The sequence below is a fragment of the Typopeltis vanoorti genome, chromosome 5, assembly GCF_054136105.1.
Source record: "Typopeltis vanoorti isolate ZY-2024b chromosome 5, IOZ_Tvanoo_1.0, whole genome shotgun sequence".
NCBI lineage: Eukaryota > Metazoa > Arthropoda > Arachnida > Uropygi > Thelyphonidae > Typopeltis > Typopeltis vanoorti.
Window position 1 is genome coordinate 65,468,586 of NC_143553.1, and position 18,364 is coordinate 65,486,949.

Consider the following 18,364-nt stretch of genomic DNA (forward strand, 5'->3'; position numbering starts at 1 on the left):
TTAAAAGCATTTTAAAATTAACAGGATGTTAATTTTCACATGTGACATACGGACTGGAAATTTTGTCCGTTAAATCCGAAGTCCATTAAATTGAGGGTTTACTGTATATATAAAATGTTCAAAAACAATGCAAGTTGGTTCCTTTCAGTGCATGTGTCTCCAGCTGACTTCTGCGCATACTACTTCATGTCTTTTCAAATGATTTACAAATAGATGAAACTAGTAATTGAATATTATTGTTATTTGAATGATTACATGAGGAATGCTGTGTGATAATGCTGATAAATATTATGCAAATTGGGGAATACAATAGAAACAAGGATTAGTAATGAATATTTGTATTCATTAAATAACAGTGTCATCTACTGAGATGGTTTGGCCACACTACGCATGGATGCAGACAGACTTCCTAACATCCTAATCAATACTTTTCCAACTGAAAAAAAAAAGACCTGGAAGACCAAGAATTATCTGGCTGAAATTAATAAAGAACATTTCTGAATGCAGAACATATAAGGAACTTTTTCGAACAGCAAGGAATAGAATAGACTCGAAGATCCTGCTCAAGAGAAGACTCAACCCGTCTTAGATGGAAGAGAAGAAGAAGATCATCTGACCACATAGCAATCTCTGTGACCTTTGTACTAAATGTACATTACCTAAAAGTCATATACCTTTTTTCTTTTCTTCTGTATAGAAGAAAATACGTAAAGTGTTTAAATATTTGAAATAGTAAGGTGTAGCATTTCATGAATGATTTATAACTATAAGAATTAAAAATCTATGGTATCCAAGATTTGATTTCATCCAAATCACTGACAAAACAAAATGATTTTTATCCATTTATCACAAAATTATCAATCCCAAATAACTTAAGTTTTGCATTAACATAAATTTTCATTTTGTTTAAATTATATCAATTTCTCTGTAGAATCATACATCCACTGGTGAAAGGGGTGCTCCGCCTACTGGCTGTCGAAAAGTGTTTGTTCAGAGAGATTATTCTGATGGTACAGCAGTCAGATTTCAAACAAAGTTTCCACCAGAATTGGAGGGATTAGTAAGTCAATATTTATTACTGATTAGTATTATGCAAGAGTGCCAAGTTTTTTATTTTTCTATAATGTTACAGAGGCATGCAGTTGATTCTTTTGAAAATTCAGAAATTTCTATTTGAATCATTTGACAATCACATGGTTATTGGCAACTTTAGCAGCACTGTCAAAATTTTATCACAAACATATCGCTGCATTCAAAATCACTATCTGAACCTTAATTATTTACTTCTGAATCAGAATAGTCATAATGTGACTCAAGTCCAGTCAAAATATGATAAATTTCCTTGGCGGTATGTTTTGACTGACAGTTTTCTGACTTGTGACTATTTTCACAGTCAGTAAGAAGACTGTTTTACTTGAATATGCTGTATAATGTACTGGATATTGTGAATACTGTGATTAAATGTAGCTTAAGAGATGGCAATTCCTCCCTATTGAAGCTCAAGAACAACCAACGTAAATTTGGCTCTACTACAATAGTTAAAAGTTGAATGTATTTCTCTATACAGTGGCACCATTTTGGATAGAAGCTTGGTGAATGTATAGTATTATTGCTCAAAGATAGCTCAGACCCTTAAGTAACCCTGGTGTCAGGAGGATAAATTAGGTAGGAGTTAAAAGGATGAAGTAGCATCACTGAGCTGGAGGAAAAGGGGCATTGTGTGTGTGTGTGTGTGTGTGTGTGTGTGTGTGTGTGTGTGTGTGTGTGTGTGAGGGTTGTTTGAAAAGTTAGGTAAATTTCCTATAGACAGTGACACAATTCGTTCATTCATACCAGTGTTGGCACGCATCGTCTTTTTTTTCATGACCACTGGCAAAATTTGAGCATTTTTCATAAAAATGGAGAAAAACGAGTTTTGTGCAGTGATAAAACACTTTTATTTGAAGAAGCGGATGGCTGCGCAGATGAAATCCAAGTTAGATGCAATTCATGGGGACTCTGCACCAGCATTAAAGACTTTATTTTTGGATAAATGAGTTTAAACGCGATTGTAAGTCCATCGAAGATGAAGCGTGCTCTGGATGCCCGACTGAGATCACTACGAAGGAAATGATTGACAAAATCCATGGTATCATTATAGGAGACTGCCGAGTGAAAGAGCATGAGATTGCTGAGATTGTAGGCATCTTAACTGAACAGGTGTATGATATCCTGCATGAAAAATTGCATGAAAATGCTGTATGTGATGGGTGCCTTGATAGTTGACTGTCGATCAAAAACGCATGTGAAAAAATATTTCAATGCAGTGTTTGCCATTGTTTAATCACAATTCCCAGGATTTTTTGCTTTAATTCGTGGCAGTAGATGAAACTTGGATCCACCACTACACACCTGAGTTAAAGCAGCAGTCAAAACAGTGGACAATGCCCAGTGAAAGAGCACCAAAAAAAGCAAAGACCGTTTTGTCAGCTGGGAAGGTGATGGCAACTGTTTTTTTGTTCATTCCCAAGGAATTATCATGATAGACGATTTGGAAAAGGGTAAGACAATAACAGGAGTCTATTATACATCATTGCTGGACCGTTTAAAAAACATCCAAGATTGGCACACAAAAAAAGTGCTCTTTCATCAAGACAGTGCACAGTCTCACACATCGGCCATCGCAATGGCAAAGTTGCATGAATTGAGGTTTGAATTGGTTAAACATCCACCGTATTATCCGGACTTGTCCCATGTGACTTCTTGTTCCCAAACTTAAAAATTTTCTTTGAACTAGGATGTCATCAAGACTGTCAATAACTATTTTGTACAATTTGATAAATCCTACTTTTTAGATGGGATGAAAAAATTGGAAACTCACTGAACCAAATGTGTAGACCTTGACGGATACTATGTTGAGAAATAAAGGTGATTTTTTCCAAAAAAAATGTGCTTTATTTTTTTACCAAACTTTTCAAACAACCCTTATATATATATTGAGAGAGAGAGAGACTGGTCACCTTTTGTATAGTGTATATACAAAAGGTAGCCAGCATTCATGAGTAGTATAAGATACATGCTGGGAGAATGACCAGCATAAAAAAGGCAAAATCAGATTATAAGGGGAAATTGAGCAGGCCAGTTAAAATCCCAAGGAGCACATTTTGCTACATGATTAGTAAAGGATGTTGAGAGTTTATTTTACACTTGGTTAGACTATAATAAGTTTAGTTTAATCTTTTATCTAATTGTGAGCAAACAAAGTTTGCACCTGAAAGTATCTTCAGGACTGGGGTTAGGTAGTGCAACACCAGGCAACTCATTGCAAAGGTGGAGAAAGTTCTCATCACTCCTATCTCAGTATCTCCCATAATGCAAAGCACATCTCCTTGCAGATATGTGTAATGCTATGCATTAAGGCAAGGGCCACTATCCATACCGGTTTCAACCTTTATTGAGGTCTTGTCAGTGGGAGCCAGGCCCAGTAGTGGAGATACAAAGGCAGAAGCAATGAGAGGTCATCCTAACCTATAGGAGTTGTCAAAGGGTGTGCAACCTTATTATTAAATTACTCCAGATTCAGAGAAAGATGTTGAGAGTTTATTTTACACTTGGTTAGACTATAATAAGTTCAGTTTAATCCTTTATCCAAGTGTGAGCAAACAAAGTTTGCACCTGAAAGTATCTTCAGGACTTGCTTACTTGAGGCAGAAATACTTTAACATTCTGTTACTCTTACAATTTTACATCAGAATTTAATATTAAATCAATGTAATGTACAATTTGAACCGTTTACAATACTCCCATATTGACGAGACCTCAATAAAGGTCAAAACCGATATGGGTAGTGGCCCTTGCCTTAATGCATAGCATTACACATATCTGCAAGGAGATGTGCTCTGCATTATGGGAGATACTCAGATAGGAGAGATGAGATCTTTCTCCACCTTTGCAACGAGTTGCCTGGTATTGCACTACCTTAGCCCAGTCCTGAAGATACTTTCAGGTGCAAACTTTGTTTGCTCACACTTGGATAAAGGATTAAACTAAACTTATTATAGTCTAACCAAGTGTAAAATAAACTCTCAACATCTTTCTCTGAATCCAGAGTAATTTAATAATAAGGTTGCACACCCTTTGACAACTCCTATAGGTTAGGATGACCTCTCATTGCTTCTGCCTTTGTATCGCCACTACTGGGCCTGGCTCCCACTGACGAGAACTCAATAAAGGTCGAAACCAGTATGGTTAGTGGCCCTTGCCTTAATGCATAGCATTACACATATCTGCAAGGAGATGTGCTTTGCATTATGGGAGATACCGAGATAGGAGTGATGAGAGCTCTTTCCAACGAGTTGCCTGGTGTTGCACTACCTTACCCAAGTCCTGAAGATACTTTCAGGCGCAAACTTTGTTTGCTCACACTTGGATAAAGGATTAAACTAAACTTATTATGATTAGTAAAGGAAGAATGATTATCGAATGATAACTTATGAATTCTGATTACAGGAAGGTGATGGAAGCAAAAGAAATAGTTGAATTACTTGAATGATCACTTTGGAGTATGTATCAACCTGGTCGATATAATCTTATGGTGTGATAAGTATTGATATGAGAACGGAGGTAAATTAAATGGTGGTGTTTAGGGTATTAAGAAATACTCTGGGGTTGCTTAAGGGTCAAAGCTATATAACTGAGAGGAGACCTCCACATAGCCTTTAAAGGAATGCAGAGAACCGACCAGGGCTTCTGACCTAATGTCCAATCCTCACCTTCTCATGGTGGTGTACCCTGTTTAGGTATCTACCTGGATACTGAACGAACGAGGATGGGCTGCAATTTGGGATTTAGCCGACCAAATTGTATTCTTATTGGCTTAAACCAAAATATAAAATGATGGTAACACATGATAGAATTTCATGCTGGCTCGGAGTCACATGGTAAAACAAGGCCCCCATTGTTTTCAACAGGAAACCAGGGCAAACGGCGGAAAGTCAGCTACTGGAAGAAATCTTAAAACACATCCCAACTCGAAATCACCAGAGTTAAAGATCGGTACTATCAACATAAGAAGCCTGAATTGCAAAGAAATGGAGCTAGCTGAGGAATCGGATGAATTGGATAAGTACCAGTTCGACATAATAGGGATGACTGAAACAAAAAAGACAAAAACTGGTGAGATCTTTCTGAGCAATAAATACAAAATGTTATATTCAGGCAATGGCAATCAAGGAAAAGGAGTAGCTGTAGTATTCAACAATAAATGCAAGGCTAATCTTTTTGAATGGCAGGTAGTCTCAAGTAGAGTGATGTGGGCAAATAAGAGAATGGGGAACTGGACAGTGAGACATTTGTGCCTATGGTCCCACAGAAGGTTCTACTAAGATAGAAGTGGAGGAATTTTTTGATGCTTTAGAGTAGGTGTGGCCAACTTCATTCTATATGAAGGCCAATATATGATGAGTGGTAGCGTCACGGGCCACATACTTTTAGACAGAACTTACCGTAAATAAAAATAAATTCTGCATTTTTTCAAGGCAATAGTTATATGTATTGAATTACTATATTTGTTAAATCATTTTACTACTGGGAGAACAATATAAAATACGTGATCGATTTAAATATAAGTTGTTAAATCAAATTTAATTACATATTTGTTTTTTTACATGTAACACAACTTAATGAGAACACTGTGGGTGTTCATGTGCGGCAACAACTTCATCAAAGACGATTTTCAACGATAACTAATAGCTAAATTAATAATACATATAATTTAATATAATTTTTATCCTGCTGGTGGCCGCAAACGGCCTGTGGGCCTGCTGTTGGCCATCTATGATTTAGAGAAAGCAACTGACACAATGAAAAAGGAAAAGTTGGTCCTTGTTGGGGATCTAAATAGCAGAGTAGGAAATGATTGTCAGACATACAAAAATATTTTGGGAAAATTTGGAGAAAAGAGTAAAGCTAATAATAATGGCAAATACCTGTTGGATTTCTGCTCAGGACATGGACTGGTTATTACTAACACCATGTTCCAACATAAAAATGTGCACAAATTCACATGGAGAGAAGAGGCAAGGAATAAGAAAAGTCTCTTTGTCTGTGTTATTGTTGATAGTGATGTTTTTTCCCTGGTGCAGGACACCAGACTGTACAGAGGATTTGAAATCAGTAAAAAAGTTGGTAACATGTAAGAAAGTTTTAAAGCGAATAAAAGTTGAGCAGCTCTCAGATGTGAACTGTAGACTAAAATACACAAAGATTATTGAAGAATAAATGAAAGAGTTTGAGAACACGAACCAAACCTTGGAGATTCGTGGCAAGCCTTGAAGCAAACCATGAATGATTCAGCCAGAGAGGCATGTGGTGAGGTTGTCTGCAAGGATAGAAAAATCAGAACTCCATGGTGGACACAGGAAGTTAAAGAGAAAGTGAAGGAAAAGAAGAAAGCATATCAAAAGTTCATGGCAAGTAAGTCAGCTTGTGCTTTTAGAGAATACAGAGACAAATGTAAGAAAGCTAAACACTGTGTAAAACTAGTTAAACAATAGTCATGGGAGGACTTTGGCAAGAACATAGAAAGTAAATATCAAGAAGGTGGTAAAATATTCTGGAGGTTGTTGAAGAAGCTTAGAAATGGAGGAAAGAGTGCTGTAAAAGGAGTTAGAGATGATAAAGATGACATGAAAAGAGGAGAAAAAGATATGCTTGAAGTATGGAGTAATTACTTCGAAAAATTGCTAAATGAAACATTTATAATGTAATTCATAATGTAATCCATATAGATAATGAATAACAGAATAATATACATCCTGGTCTGACACCAGATTTAACATTAAACCATCTTCCTGTACTTCCTTCAATTCTAACTGCTGATTACAACTCAAATAAAGACTGAGTATTGCTTGATATAATGCCCCATTGACACCATATAACTGTAGCGTATTGAATAGCTTCTCTCTTGGCACCTTGTCACATGCATTTTTCCAGCTCGACAAAACTTAAATACAGATCTTTGTTATATTCCCATGATTTCTTGACTATTTGTCATAAAGTGAAGATCTGATCCTGACAGCCTCTATTTGGCTTGAATCCAGCTTGTTCTTCACCAAGCTTTTCTTCCATAATTCTTCTCAACCATTTCTCAAGTATACTTGCATAAATCTTGCCAGGAACACCAAGTAGGGAAATACCTCTGTAATTCTCACATTGTGAATCGAAATTGTGACCACGTGACTCACCGCACTTTCACGTGGTCACAATTTCGCCCTAGCTCCTAAAAGGATACCTGCTGAAGAAATCATGATCCAAATAGAGCGTGGAATTCGCAACCTGCCTAACCATATCGCCAACAACGTGAGACTGGATGTAGTCGGTGTTCTCACTAAAGCCAAACCTCCAAAATCCAACTTATCCAAAAACGAATATACAGCCCTACAAGAATTAAAAAACAACAAAAAAATAATTATCACCAAAGCTGATAAGGGAAGCGCCACTGTGGTACTCAATCAAAAAGACTACAAAGGTAAGCTAAATTCTTTAATACGAGACCGTACTACTTACCTCCCCATCAAATATAATCCGACCAGCTCTCAGATTAGAACTATCCACAGACTCCTTAAGAAAGTCACTTCTTGGCCTGTGGAAGTCACCAACAAACTTAAACCTTATAACTCTAGACCCCCCCCGATTATATGGACTCCCAAAAATACATAAACAAAATGTGCCATTGCGTCCCATAGTGGATGGCATTGATTCCCCCACATATAAATTAGCCAAACATTTAGCCAAAACGCTCACACACTACACTGGCAACACACCATCACACATAAAAAACTCGGCCCACTTTAAAGCCAGTATAGAAAACCTCACACTCCAACACACTGACATAATGGTCAGTTTTGACGTCTCCTCCCTATTCACTAATGTCCCACTCAAAGAAACCCTTGAGCTCATCCAAGCCAAGTTTCCTCCCGATATCTCAGCCCTATTTCAGTTCACAATGAACTCAGGCTATTTCGTTTGGCAAGGAAAGTTCTACAAACAGATAGAGGGGACAGCCATGGGTTCACCACTTTCCCCACCCTTGGCCAATTTCTTTATGGAGACATTTGAAGAGAAAGCCTTAAACTCCGCCCCACAAAAACCCACTATTTGGCTTCGTTATGTGGATGATGTGTTTGCTATTTGGCCACATGGCTCAAACACACTCCACTCCTTCCTAACACACTTAAACAACCAACATCCCAGAATCCAGTTCACCTTAGAAAAAGAGGAAAACAACACCCTCCCCTTCCTAGACACTTTAATCACCCGCCAGCTTGATGGATCATTGGTTTTCTCTGTTTACAGAAAACCCACCCACACTGGCAGATACATTCACCAGCAATCCCACCACCACCCCTCACAACAATATGGGGTGATAAAAACACTATATAACAGGGCAAAATTAATCTGCTCAGATGACAAGGCCCTGACTATGGAACTAAACCACATCCTCAACACTTTCTTAGCCAATGGCTATAACCCCAAAAAAATCCAAAAAATACTAAAACCTGTAAACCACAACCCTCCTCCCCCCCTCCACAATAAAGACTACACCAAGTCTATCACTATCCCCTACATCCAGGGCACCTCTGAAAAAATAACTAATATCCTCCAAAAATATGACCTTACTTCCTGTTACAGACCATATAAAAAGTTGGCATCCCTTATCCTCTCTACCAAAGACCAACCACTTCCCCTAGACCTACCTGGTGTATACCAGGTCCCTTGCAGCTGCAAATTGTCCTACTTTGGCCAAACAGGCAGAACAACAAATATCAGGATTTCAGAACACCAGGACTACATCCGGTTTCACCAGTACAGCCGCTCTGGACTGGCAGACCATGCCTTAGATACCCACCATAAAATTCGTTGGAAGAAAACAAAAATAATCCATCGCAGCAAGTTTAAATACGAAAGATTATTCAAAGAATCTTCAGCAGCTCTAAAAAACGTTCCTAACCTCAACAAATTTGGGTGCATGAAACTGCCCCAAATTTGGGAGACTTTCATTATGAGAACTTCAGCCCAACTGCCAAGACTACCAAATTAGCCCGCAAGAGGGCACCATTAGGACTTTAGGAACAAAATTAGTTTCTTACTTTCTTCCTCATTTGCTTTGTTAGTTCCTTAGTGCACATACCATATCGTTATGTTCCTGAAGATGGCAATGTGACATTGCCGAAATATAGAAGTGATTCATTAAAGTTATCTTTAATTAATATACTTCATATGCGTTGTTATTTCTGTAAATTAATTACCAGTTATGTCTAACCAACGTATAAGTCTTACTACTAGAATCAAAGACAATGAAAATAGGCAGAATCATTGAAAATGCCAACTGTGTTGTGAACAGAGAACTTGTGGAACAAGTAAAACATTTCAGCTACTTAGGCACGATTTTTAGTGAAGATGGCAAATTAAATATGGAAATAGACAACAGAATCAACAAAGCTGGTATGGTAGGAAGTCAATTGAATAAATTCATATGGAATAAGAGAGAAATTAGTTGGAGCACTGAATTAGCTGTATACAAGACAGTGTTCACACCAGTTTTAACTTGTGGATCTGAGAGCTGGGTCAGAAGTAAAACACTTGACCAAGAGACTGCAGATATGAGAGTCCTGAGAAAGATCAGAAGCGTTAACAGATGGCATCAATGGCAATATCATATTAAAAAACGAGGATATTAGGAAAGAACTTGACATTGTCAGAATCCAGTAATGCATTAGCAGAGCTAATCTAAGGTGGTATGGTCACTTAAATAGAATGAGCGAGGAAAGATTAGTAAAAGTGTTTTCTGCCAGGTTGGCAGGAAAACGACCCAGAGGAAGACCAAGATATAGGTGAATCGATACTGTACAAAGTGCCTTAGACGAGAGAAATATAAGATTGATAATGTTGGTGTCTTGACAAGTAACAGACTGATTTGGTGGAAAATTGTAGATAGATAGGAAATTAGTAATAATGTAAATTTTTAATGTAGTACTATCCTATCCTGTATACACCTCCATGAGGGTACATGGCAGGAATTTGATGATGAGAAATACTCTAATGATAAGTGACACTGGGTTTGATAATTTGTGATAATACAGAAAGTTAAACCGAACCCAGTGTCAGTTATCATTGTTTGGTTGAACAATCTACATACTCATTAAGAAATACTCTGTTAGGCAGATCATATGGGCATAAGTGAAGGGTGAGTGATTTAATAGACTCCCTGTTCCTCGGGTTCATTTGCCAGATAAGTTGGGCACATGAATAAATAAAATTGACATGTATGATGTCACGTACGTTTGAAGCTAAACGCACATAAACAAAGGATTTTGTGAATGTGTGTGTGTCATGAATTTTATGATTGCTCAGTTTATTTCTGTTATTATTTTTCCTGTTCTTTCTCATTAAAAGTGGTTGCTAGCATAGATGAAGCCAAAAATTTAAGCATTTATAGTTGGTTGAAGGAGGAACATATAGGTATATAAGGTAAGGGATGTTGTATTTTCAGGAAAGGTTAAATAATGGGAAGGAATATTTCTAATTATAGCAAAATTGCAACCAGCAAGAATATAACTTAAGAAGAAAGGTAAGTGTGGATTTGAAGCTATCTAATTTGAGATAAAAGACAACAGGACAAAATGTATAGTAGGTTGCTACTATAAGAAAGGGAAGCATGCAAAAGGAGATGAATATGCCCTACATTGGCAGACTTCAATTATGCAGACATAGAATGGAAGTAGGAAAAGTCTCATGGGGTAGAGGAAATGGAATATGTTATTATGGGACACCCTCAAAGTCTCATCACAGAAAAGCACTCTACATTATCTACATACTACATAATCTTACCATTCACACCATGCAATTCACTGTTCACCAATATGATACATGATCAACCACCTGCATGCCAAACATCTACTGCTACTAATTATATTTTTGTTAATTGTATCTGTTCTCTGGCCATTTACCTGTATGTCTATATGTGGGATGAAAAAAAAGTCCTCTCATCATGATAAAAAGATTAGAACTTGAGTCTCTTCCATTTGAAGGTTGCATTGTCCTGTTGTTCTTCCAGCTGTATACTGTGGAGGCAGGTGTTTAGAGATAATTACTTAAAACAGCATTTAATGAACAGGTTTGAATGTAAGAATTTTTTCCATAAAGGTAATCACATTTTCTTTGACTCCTCAGAGTGATCATGCAAACTTGACATGGAAGATTGCCAAGTATTACAAACACACGAGCCATCTTGGAGCACTGCCTTTTCATAAAAAACTGAGACAACTTTCCTATTTGTACTGAAAAATTTTTCAAAACTATAAGAAATAGATGAGGCTAGGCATTTAGAATGATGGAGTTTTGAGAATATATTGCAAAAGTGGACAGAATAGTTTAAAGGATAAATTGGATGTTAAGAAACATACTAACAAGCAGAGATAAGCAAGTTATCTCTTTATAAGGTATTGACATCATACTACGTATGGATTATTATGCACAGATTTGTTTGCTTGTATATCATGAGGATGTGGAAGTGATGGTGAGGATCTAGAGGTAAGTGGTCAGAATAGTTACTAGTCTGTGGAGTGCTGCTTACCAAATTTAGCTAGTGGAAGTGAGAGAATATGAAAATCATGTAAGTTACTACATGATTTTCATAGTTTATAGATAGATTCTGAAGAAATTTTTCGATACATCACGGAATGGCAGAGAAACAAAAAGAGGAACAAAAATCTAATTCTCATCCTTATTAAACACATTCTTGGAAGGGCATGGTAAGCAAAGGTGGGGATTTGATTTTTTTTCTTAGAGTGTGGCGAATGAGTGGAAATGGTTTACTAGAGGCATACATAAGGTGTTTTGTCAGTGACCGTTATTAAGGAGAAAGAGATGTGATAGTTATGAGTCTTCTCATGATAAGTCTTCAGACTTCATGGGATGTGTGTCAGTGTAATAATAAACTTATTTAGTATAAGTTGCTAGGTAGTGAGACAAAACTAACATATATGCATTATCACTTTGCATTTGTTTTTGCTATTTTTGGAAATCAGAAAGGTCTCATGTGTATTGCTATCTTTCTCCCTTCCCATATTCTCTGAGTTCTACTCGGCAAGCAGAAAAAAAACTAATTAGTTCTTTGTGAACCTTCTGATCTAAGGGATTTATGCAAACATACAGATTTAATAAATGAGATTTATCAAATATCACAAACCAAAGTCGTGCAGTTGCCTTCATAGCTTTAAGTATAAAAGGCTAGTAAAAGCTACTTTTTAAGATTATGAAACAATAGATGTGCCATTTTTGCAGAAAAAAATCAAACCTCATTCCATATTTTTAGTAATTTGGATGAAAAGATGCTTCAAAAAATAAAGTACATCCATCCTAAATAGGAAGAACATTTATTTCGACAACTATGCCATGTGGATTAAAGCTTACTTTAATTATGAATGAATCTTTTATTAGTTTGGCTAATTCCATTTCCAGTATTATAAACAAATGATAAGAATTGATTACCCTTGGTGGATAACCAATAATTACTGAATACAATAAAAGCATTTCTTTTATTTAATTTTAATAAGTAATTTTTTTTATATAATGGTGTTGTGACAGACATGTTGTGTAATATTTACAGAGAAGAATAATAAAATCCTCAAAAATAATGTATTACCATACCCACCCAAACAACATTGTTACTTTATAATTAAATATTAATTATAAAATGTGAAATTAATAAAATAGCACTTGTTAATTATGCTGTTATTGCTGCTCTTCATTTCTGTTCTAGGTGTTTATCAGAATTTTCCAGTCCCCTCCCTCCATACTTGAAACAAATTGTTATCACATCCTCTAAAGAAATATGGAAGTAACTTTGCCATATTTCAATTATTCTAACAGTAACTGGGAAACAGTGCAAGAAAGCCAATAGCAATAACCTTTCTGGCATGAGACTTTAATTTTCCATAATGGATTTGTTAATGGCTGCTCTCTTAATGATCATTGGAACAATTTTCACTGCATTTTATGTTAATTTATTATACAAATAACACTGAAGCTACAAGATATTTGGTAAAATATCTTGTAGAAAAACTGCTTGGTTATATTTCATTAGTGCTTAGTTTTTTAAGCAGAAAACAGTCATTTTTAGAATTTTTTTTTTCTCCCTAAAAATAACCTTATAAGAAAATGTTGTATTTTAAATATAATAAAAAATGAGGATATTTGGAAAGTACTTGCCATTGTTAGCATTCAGGAATATGTTAGGAGCTAACTCAGGTGGTATGGTCACTTAAATAGAATGGGAGAGGAAAGATTAGCAAAATAAGTGTTCTTTGGTAGGTTGACAGGAAAAAGACCTAGAGGAAGACCAAGATCATTGTTTCCACCTCTCTCATCTATCCAATTGTACCATTACCTAGAAATGAAGCTAACCTTAAATTCTTTCCTCCATTTTCTGTATGTAAATGAAAAGTCAAATCATTCTTCCTCTAGCCTCACCAGAAAGCCATCAGAGTAATCCTAAAATGTAAAGATGAATGTTTTAAAGTATTGATTTACAGTCACTGAGAGAAGGTCATTTAGATGTAAGGAGTACTAGTTTGGAAAAGGTGTATAATTGTGAAGTACTCCAGGATTCATTGGAAAATCTGAAGGAAGCTGATTTTCATGAAAAGTGGCAACATTGGCCAAGTGGGAAGGTTCGCCTTAGTGTAGTGAATATCATTGTCTCATATGAAATCATCTTGTTTATTTAATCCTTGAAATAGCTCGGAAAAATACTTTTAACATATCTTTGGAGTGGTGTTTCCAGATTACCTAGTCCTTGGCACATTTTTTTTTTTTTTTGTGAATTGCAGACTGGTATGTGCAAAAAAAAAATTAAAAAATCCTACTTGCACAAAAGCACTGTGGGTGAGGTAAGGAGCAGTTAATCTTGAAACTTTGCTTTAAAAATCATATAGAACTTTTCAAGCCACTTAAGCCTTTTAATAAGCAAGGGCAGTTTATTATCATGCACTAGATCAGGGGTATCAAACTGGTGGCCTGCGACGTCTCAAGGAAAGATACAAGAAAAAGGATGGTTCTTTTTATTATAAAACAGAAATATCGATTTGACCATTCAGTTCATTCGTTTTCATATGTCATTTATAGTTACAATGTGGATGCAACGACCTGCTATAATAAAATTTCAATAATAAAAATTTATATCACAATTTTAATGTTAGATCCCATCCTAATCAATTGTAAACTATATTTATTCTTTCATTAGTAATTTATAGCATACTATGGGTAGCACGCTGAAAAAAATTGAATTCTATTAGCTAGCTGTTCACATGACCAAAGTGGCGTGCAGCATATGCATCCATGTGAATCTAGGCTGTGCAAGTTTATAATTGCCTGCTTCGGTCAGTCAGAATGACACAAGCAATGTAATCTAGCTGTGAGAGAATCCCTTTTTTTTTATTATTTTTTATTTGCAATATTATCATGCACTAGTCTACAGTTTTGTGTTTTTATTCAATAAATTTAGTTTTAATGTAAGTAATTATATAAATACATTTTTATAAAATGTATAAATACATTTTTTTAAAATATTTATATGAATTATACATTTATATGCCGGCCTGACTGCCGACTGGTTAGCATATCCGCTCTTCAGCCAAAAGGCTGTGGGTTCAAATCCCACTGAGGACGTGGATGTTTGTGATTGTCTGTGAAAATACCAGTGGTTTGATGGTGGGCAGTAGATGCCGTTGGTGTAAATGATGATGGTAATTGCGGTTTGTTGTAGTTGGTGGATTTAAGTGGTGGAGACAGAGTTGTAAAGTAGGTGCCCTCCCTCCCTTGGACTCCATGGAGGTGTCATGTAATAATGATAAAAATTGTTATTAATAATATATTTATTTACCCAGACAATGTTGCTTTCTAAGACAACAAAAAAAAGAAGAAAAATTGCTGATGAGGGAAGAAAATTCCAAGAAAAATGGGAATTGAATTACTTCTGCACTGAAACAAAGGACAAAATTGTGTGCATTATTTGTAACGAAACAATTAGTGTCAGTATGAAGAATTCACTTCAAAGTCAAGAAGTATTTTCAAAAATTATGAAAAACAGTAATTCAGCAGTGAGAACCAGTTATGAAATCAGCTATTTATTGGCGAAACATTCCAAACTTTTTAGTGACAGTTCCTTGGTTAGGGAGTGTATGATAAAAGCAGCTGAAAACATCTGTCCCAAAATGTGCAAGTATTTACGATATTTCGTTGTCCAGAAATACTGTGGTCGAAAGAATAACGGAAACAGCGGATAATTTTTGTGACTAGTTGCAAGAAATATCTGCAAATGTACAGTGCTTTTCAGTTGCACTTGACAAAAGTTTCGATATTCACGGCATGGCTCAAGTTGCTCTATTTCTTTGGGCTTACGATGACAATATCAATATTACTGAAGAGTTCTTGGAAATGATTCCCATCCATGGACCACTACTGGAGAAGTCATTTTTGATGCCATGTGGAGAATTTTGGAAAAATACCAACTTCCTCTGAACAGGCTTGTAGCTCTGACCACTGATGGTGCTCCAACAATGACAGGGAAAAATAAAGGATTTGTACCAAGACTTGCAGCAAAGTTAAAGGGAATGTATCCAGACATTCCAAAACTGCAATCTTTCCACTGCATTATTCATCAGCAGGTCCTGTGCTCCAAAGTATTGGAAATGAACAGTGTACTCAAGGCTGTGACAAATACTGTGAACTTCATCTGATCCAGAGGCCTCAATCACCACCAGTTTGCACGATTTCTTAAAGACTTGGGGAGTGAATTTGAAGGGTCACCTTATTACACAGAAATTCGTTGGTGGTGGTGGTTGTTGTTGTCTTGTCCTTTGAAGAGTTGATATCTTCAAAGGACAAGATATTAGATGTTTTCATGTGCTTCTTGAACTGTTTTGGCTCTGTCGATGATATTGTTTGTATAGAGCTGTTGTTCAGGATTAGTGTCTATTGCTTGCAAGGCTGCTGTAATTGCTGGACAGGTAAAAATGTGAGTGGGTGTCAGTTCAGTATTAGGACAGTTATTGCAGTTTCTATATGTTCTCATATCATCCGTATTGATCTTTATTCCTCTAAATGTCCTCTTCAGAGTCTTGCTATTGTTGTGTAGACCTTTTGTCAGCATTGATTTCAGGAATTTGGTGTTGTATCCCTGATTTTAGTGGAATTAGTTTAGATTTTGCTGGTGTGTTATCATCAGCAAGAGTTATCATGTCAGTTTCTTGGTCGAGTTCTCTGGCCTCTTTTGCTAATTTATCAACTGCTGCATTGTAATGAATGTCTACGTGAGCAGGAATCCACTGTAAAATGCAACTTTTTCCCAAACGCTTTAGTTGGTTTAAGAGTTTATAGATGTGTTGTGTGAGCTTAGTATTGCCATTTTTGTGATTGCCTCCATAGCTGATCTTGAATCACTGTAAATTATAATTCTCCCTGATTGTCAACAATAAAATTATCATCTCAAGATGATAATTTTAAGTAGGCTTCAAGTGCTTTATTTATTGCACAAATTTTGCTGGTAAAATTGGAAGCAATTCTCCCAGATCCAACTTTTATTGAAAGTTTTTCACCTTTCGGGAGTAGAAGGAGAGCAGCAGTGCCTCCATTAATCGTATTGGTGTTTGACGATCCATCATTATAACAAATAACTTGCGACTCTTCTTTCTGTGACTCTTCATTTTTTAAATTTGTTGGTTATCTTGTCATAAGGTTCTAAAAAGCTGTTTTTTTTTTTTTTTTTTTTTACTTTTAGAGTAGATAAAATTGTTCCTAGAAATGAAAAAATCTCAATGTTGCATTTCGTAATGATCAGACATGGGTACAGGATCTAGTTCTTAGTTGATATTACAGGACATTTGAATGATTTAAATGTCAAACTTCAGGGGAAAGATCAGTTAATAACACACATGTATGATGCACTGGCAAGTTTTAGATGTAAATTGGTTTTGTTTCAAAAGCATTTAAAAGAAAATATTTTAAATTACTTTCCTATGTGTGAACAGCTGAACAATAAGAATCAGTTTTACCTTTTCTCACTATTGTCCCAAACTAGAAAAGATTAAAGAATTTGATAGGCGATTTTAAGGAGCAAGAATTGTTTTTGCTTTTTACTGGTCCTTTTCCCTTTAATTTTGAAAAAGCAATTTATATTCAAATGGAACTTAATAATTTTCAAACTGATTCCATTCTAAAAGAGAAATACCAGGAAATCAGTGTTACAAAAATATATACTTATTTAAGTAAAAAATATCCGAAAATAAAAAAGTTTGCAGCAAATATTCTATGTTATTTTGGAAGCACAACAAGCCAAAAAATGGCTTGTATGAAAGGTAACAAAACAGCCCACAGATCAAGACTAACCGATGTCAATCTTTCTGCCATAATGAAGGTTGTATGCTCTCAACCTTTGAGTTCAAATTTTGGCAAGCTGGTTAACAATAAACGTTGTCAAGTGTCGAGAAAGAAAAAAAAATAAAAACTACAATTAAATTACTTAAAATTATTATAATATGAAAGTACAGTAAAACCCCGAAGTTACGTGTTAGGTAGGGCCAACAAAAAGCGCTTAAGTCAAATTCGCATAACTCTGGGTATAATTTTGCATGTAATTTATATATACAAACATACAAAATATTAGTTAATTGGAACCAAAGGTTTACAGAAACACCTATATTTTTTAAGAGATACTGTATAATCATAATTGTAGTTTTTCTTACATAAAAAAAGAAAGTTATTTTGATGTTGATGGTTTCATAAAATCTAATAGATTCGTCTGACAGCATAATGTCGTTTTCTTGTCACGCAAAATTTCTTCATAGCAAGCCAGTGATTTTTTTATTCCTTGCCTTGTGGCTACAGTTCATTCCTCATTAGAATCTATGTCTTCCAAAATCTGTAAACCTTTCTTAATTAAGCTGAGGCCTTCTGTTAATTTTGCAATTGTCATGTACTTTTCTGGTAGAACAGGATCTGAGGTTTTGGTCTCTTCAGTAGTGCTTTGCTCACGCATCTCTATGAGCTCGTCGATTGTAAGCTCCTTGTTATGCGAGTCTAACAGCTTGCTAACATCTTCACTGTCGACTTCTAAATCTAATTGCCTGGCAAGGTTGACAACTTCTTCTATTGCTTCAGCAACTTGATCAGTTTCTGGCAACGTTTCCATTTCACATTTAAAAAAGGATGGACAAAGTTTTTTCCAGACACCATTCAAGGTTTTTTGGGAAATTTCATCCCAAGAATCTCCGATAATTCTTATAGCATCTAAAACATTAAACTGTTTCCAAAGCTCTTTAACAGA

At 35.7% G+C, this 18,364-nt stretch overlaps 1 protein-coding gene across 1 annotated transcript in view; it reads left to right on the forward strand.

Moving 5' to 3' along the window:
* LOC150106484 (golgin subfamily A member 7) overlaps positions 1 to 18,364 on the forward strand; it is a 174,310-nt gene that overhangs the window by 110,625 nt on the left and 45,321 nt on the right. Inside the window, exon 3 of the mRNA XM_090392472.1 lies at positions 932 to 1,060. Within this exon, the coding sequence (XP_090248598.1) occupies positions 932 to 1,060 (129 nt within the window). The remainder of the gene's footprint in view (positions 1 to 931; positions 1,061 to 18,364) is intronic.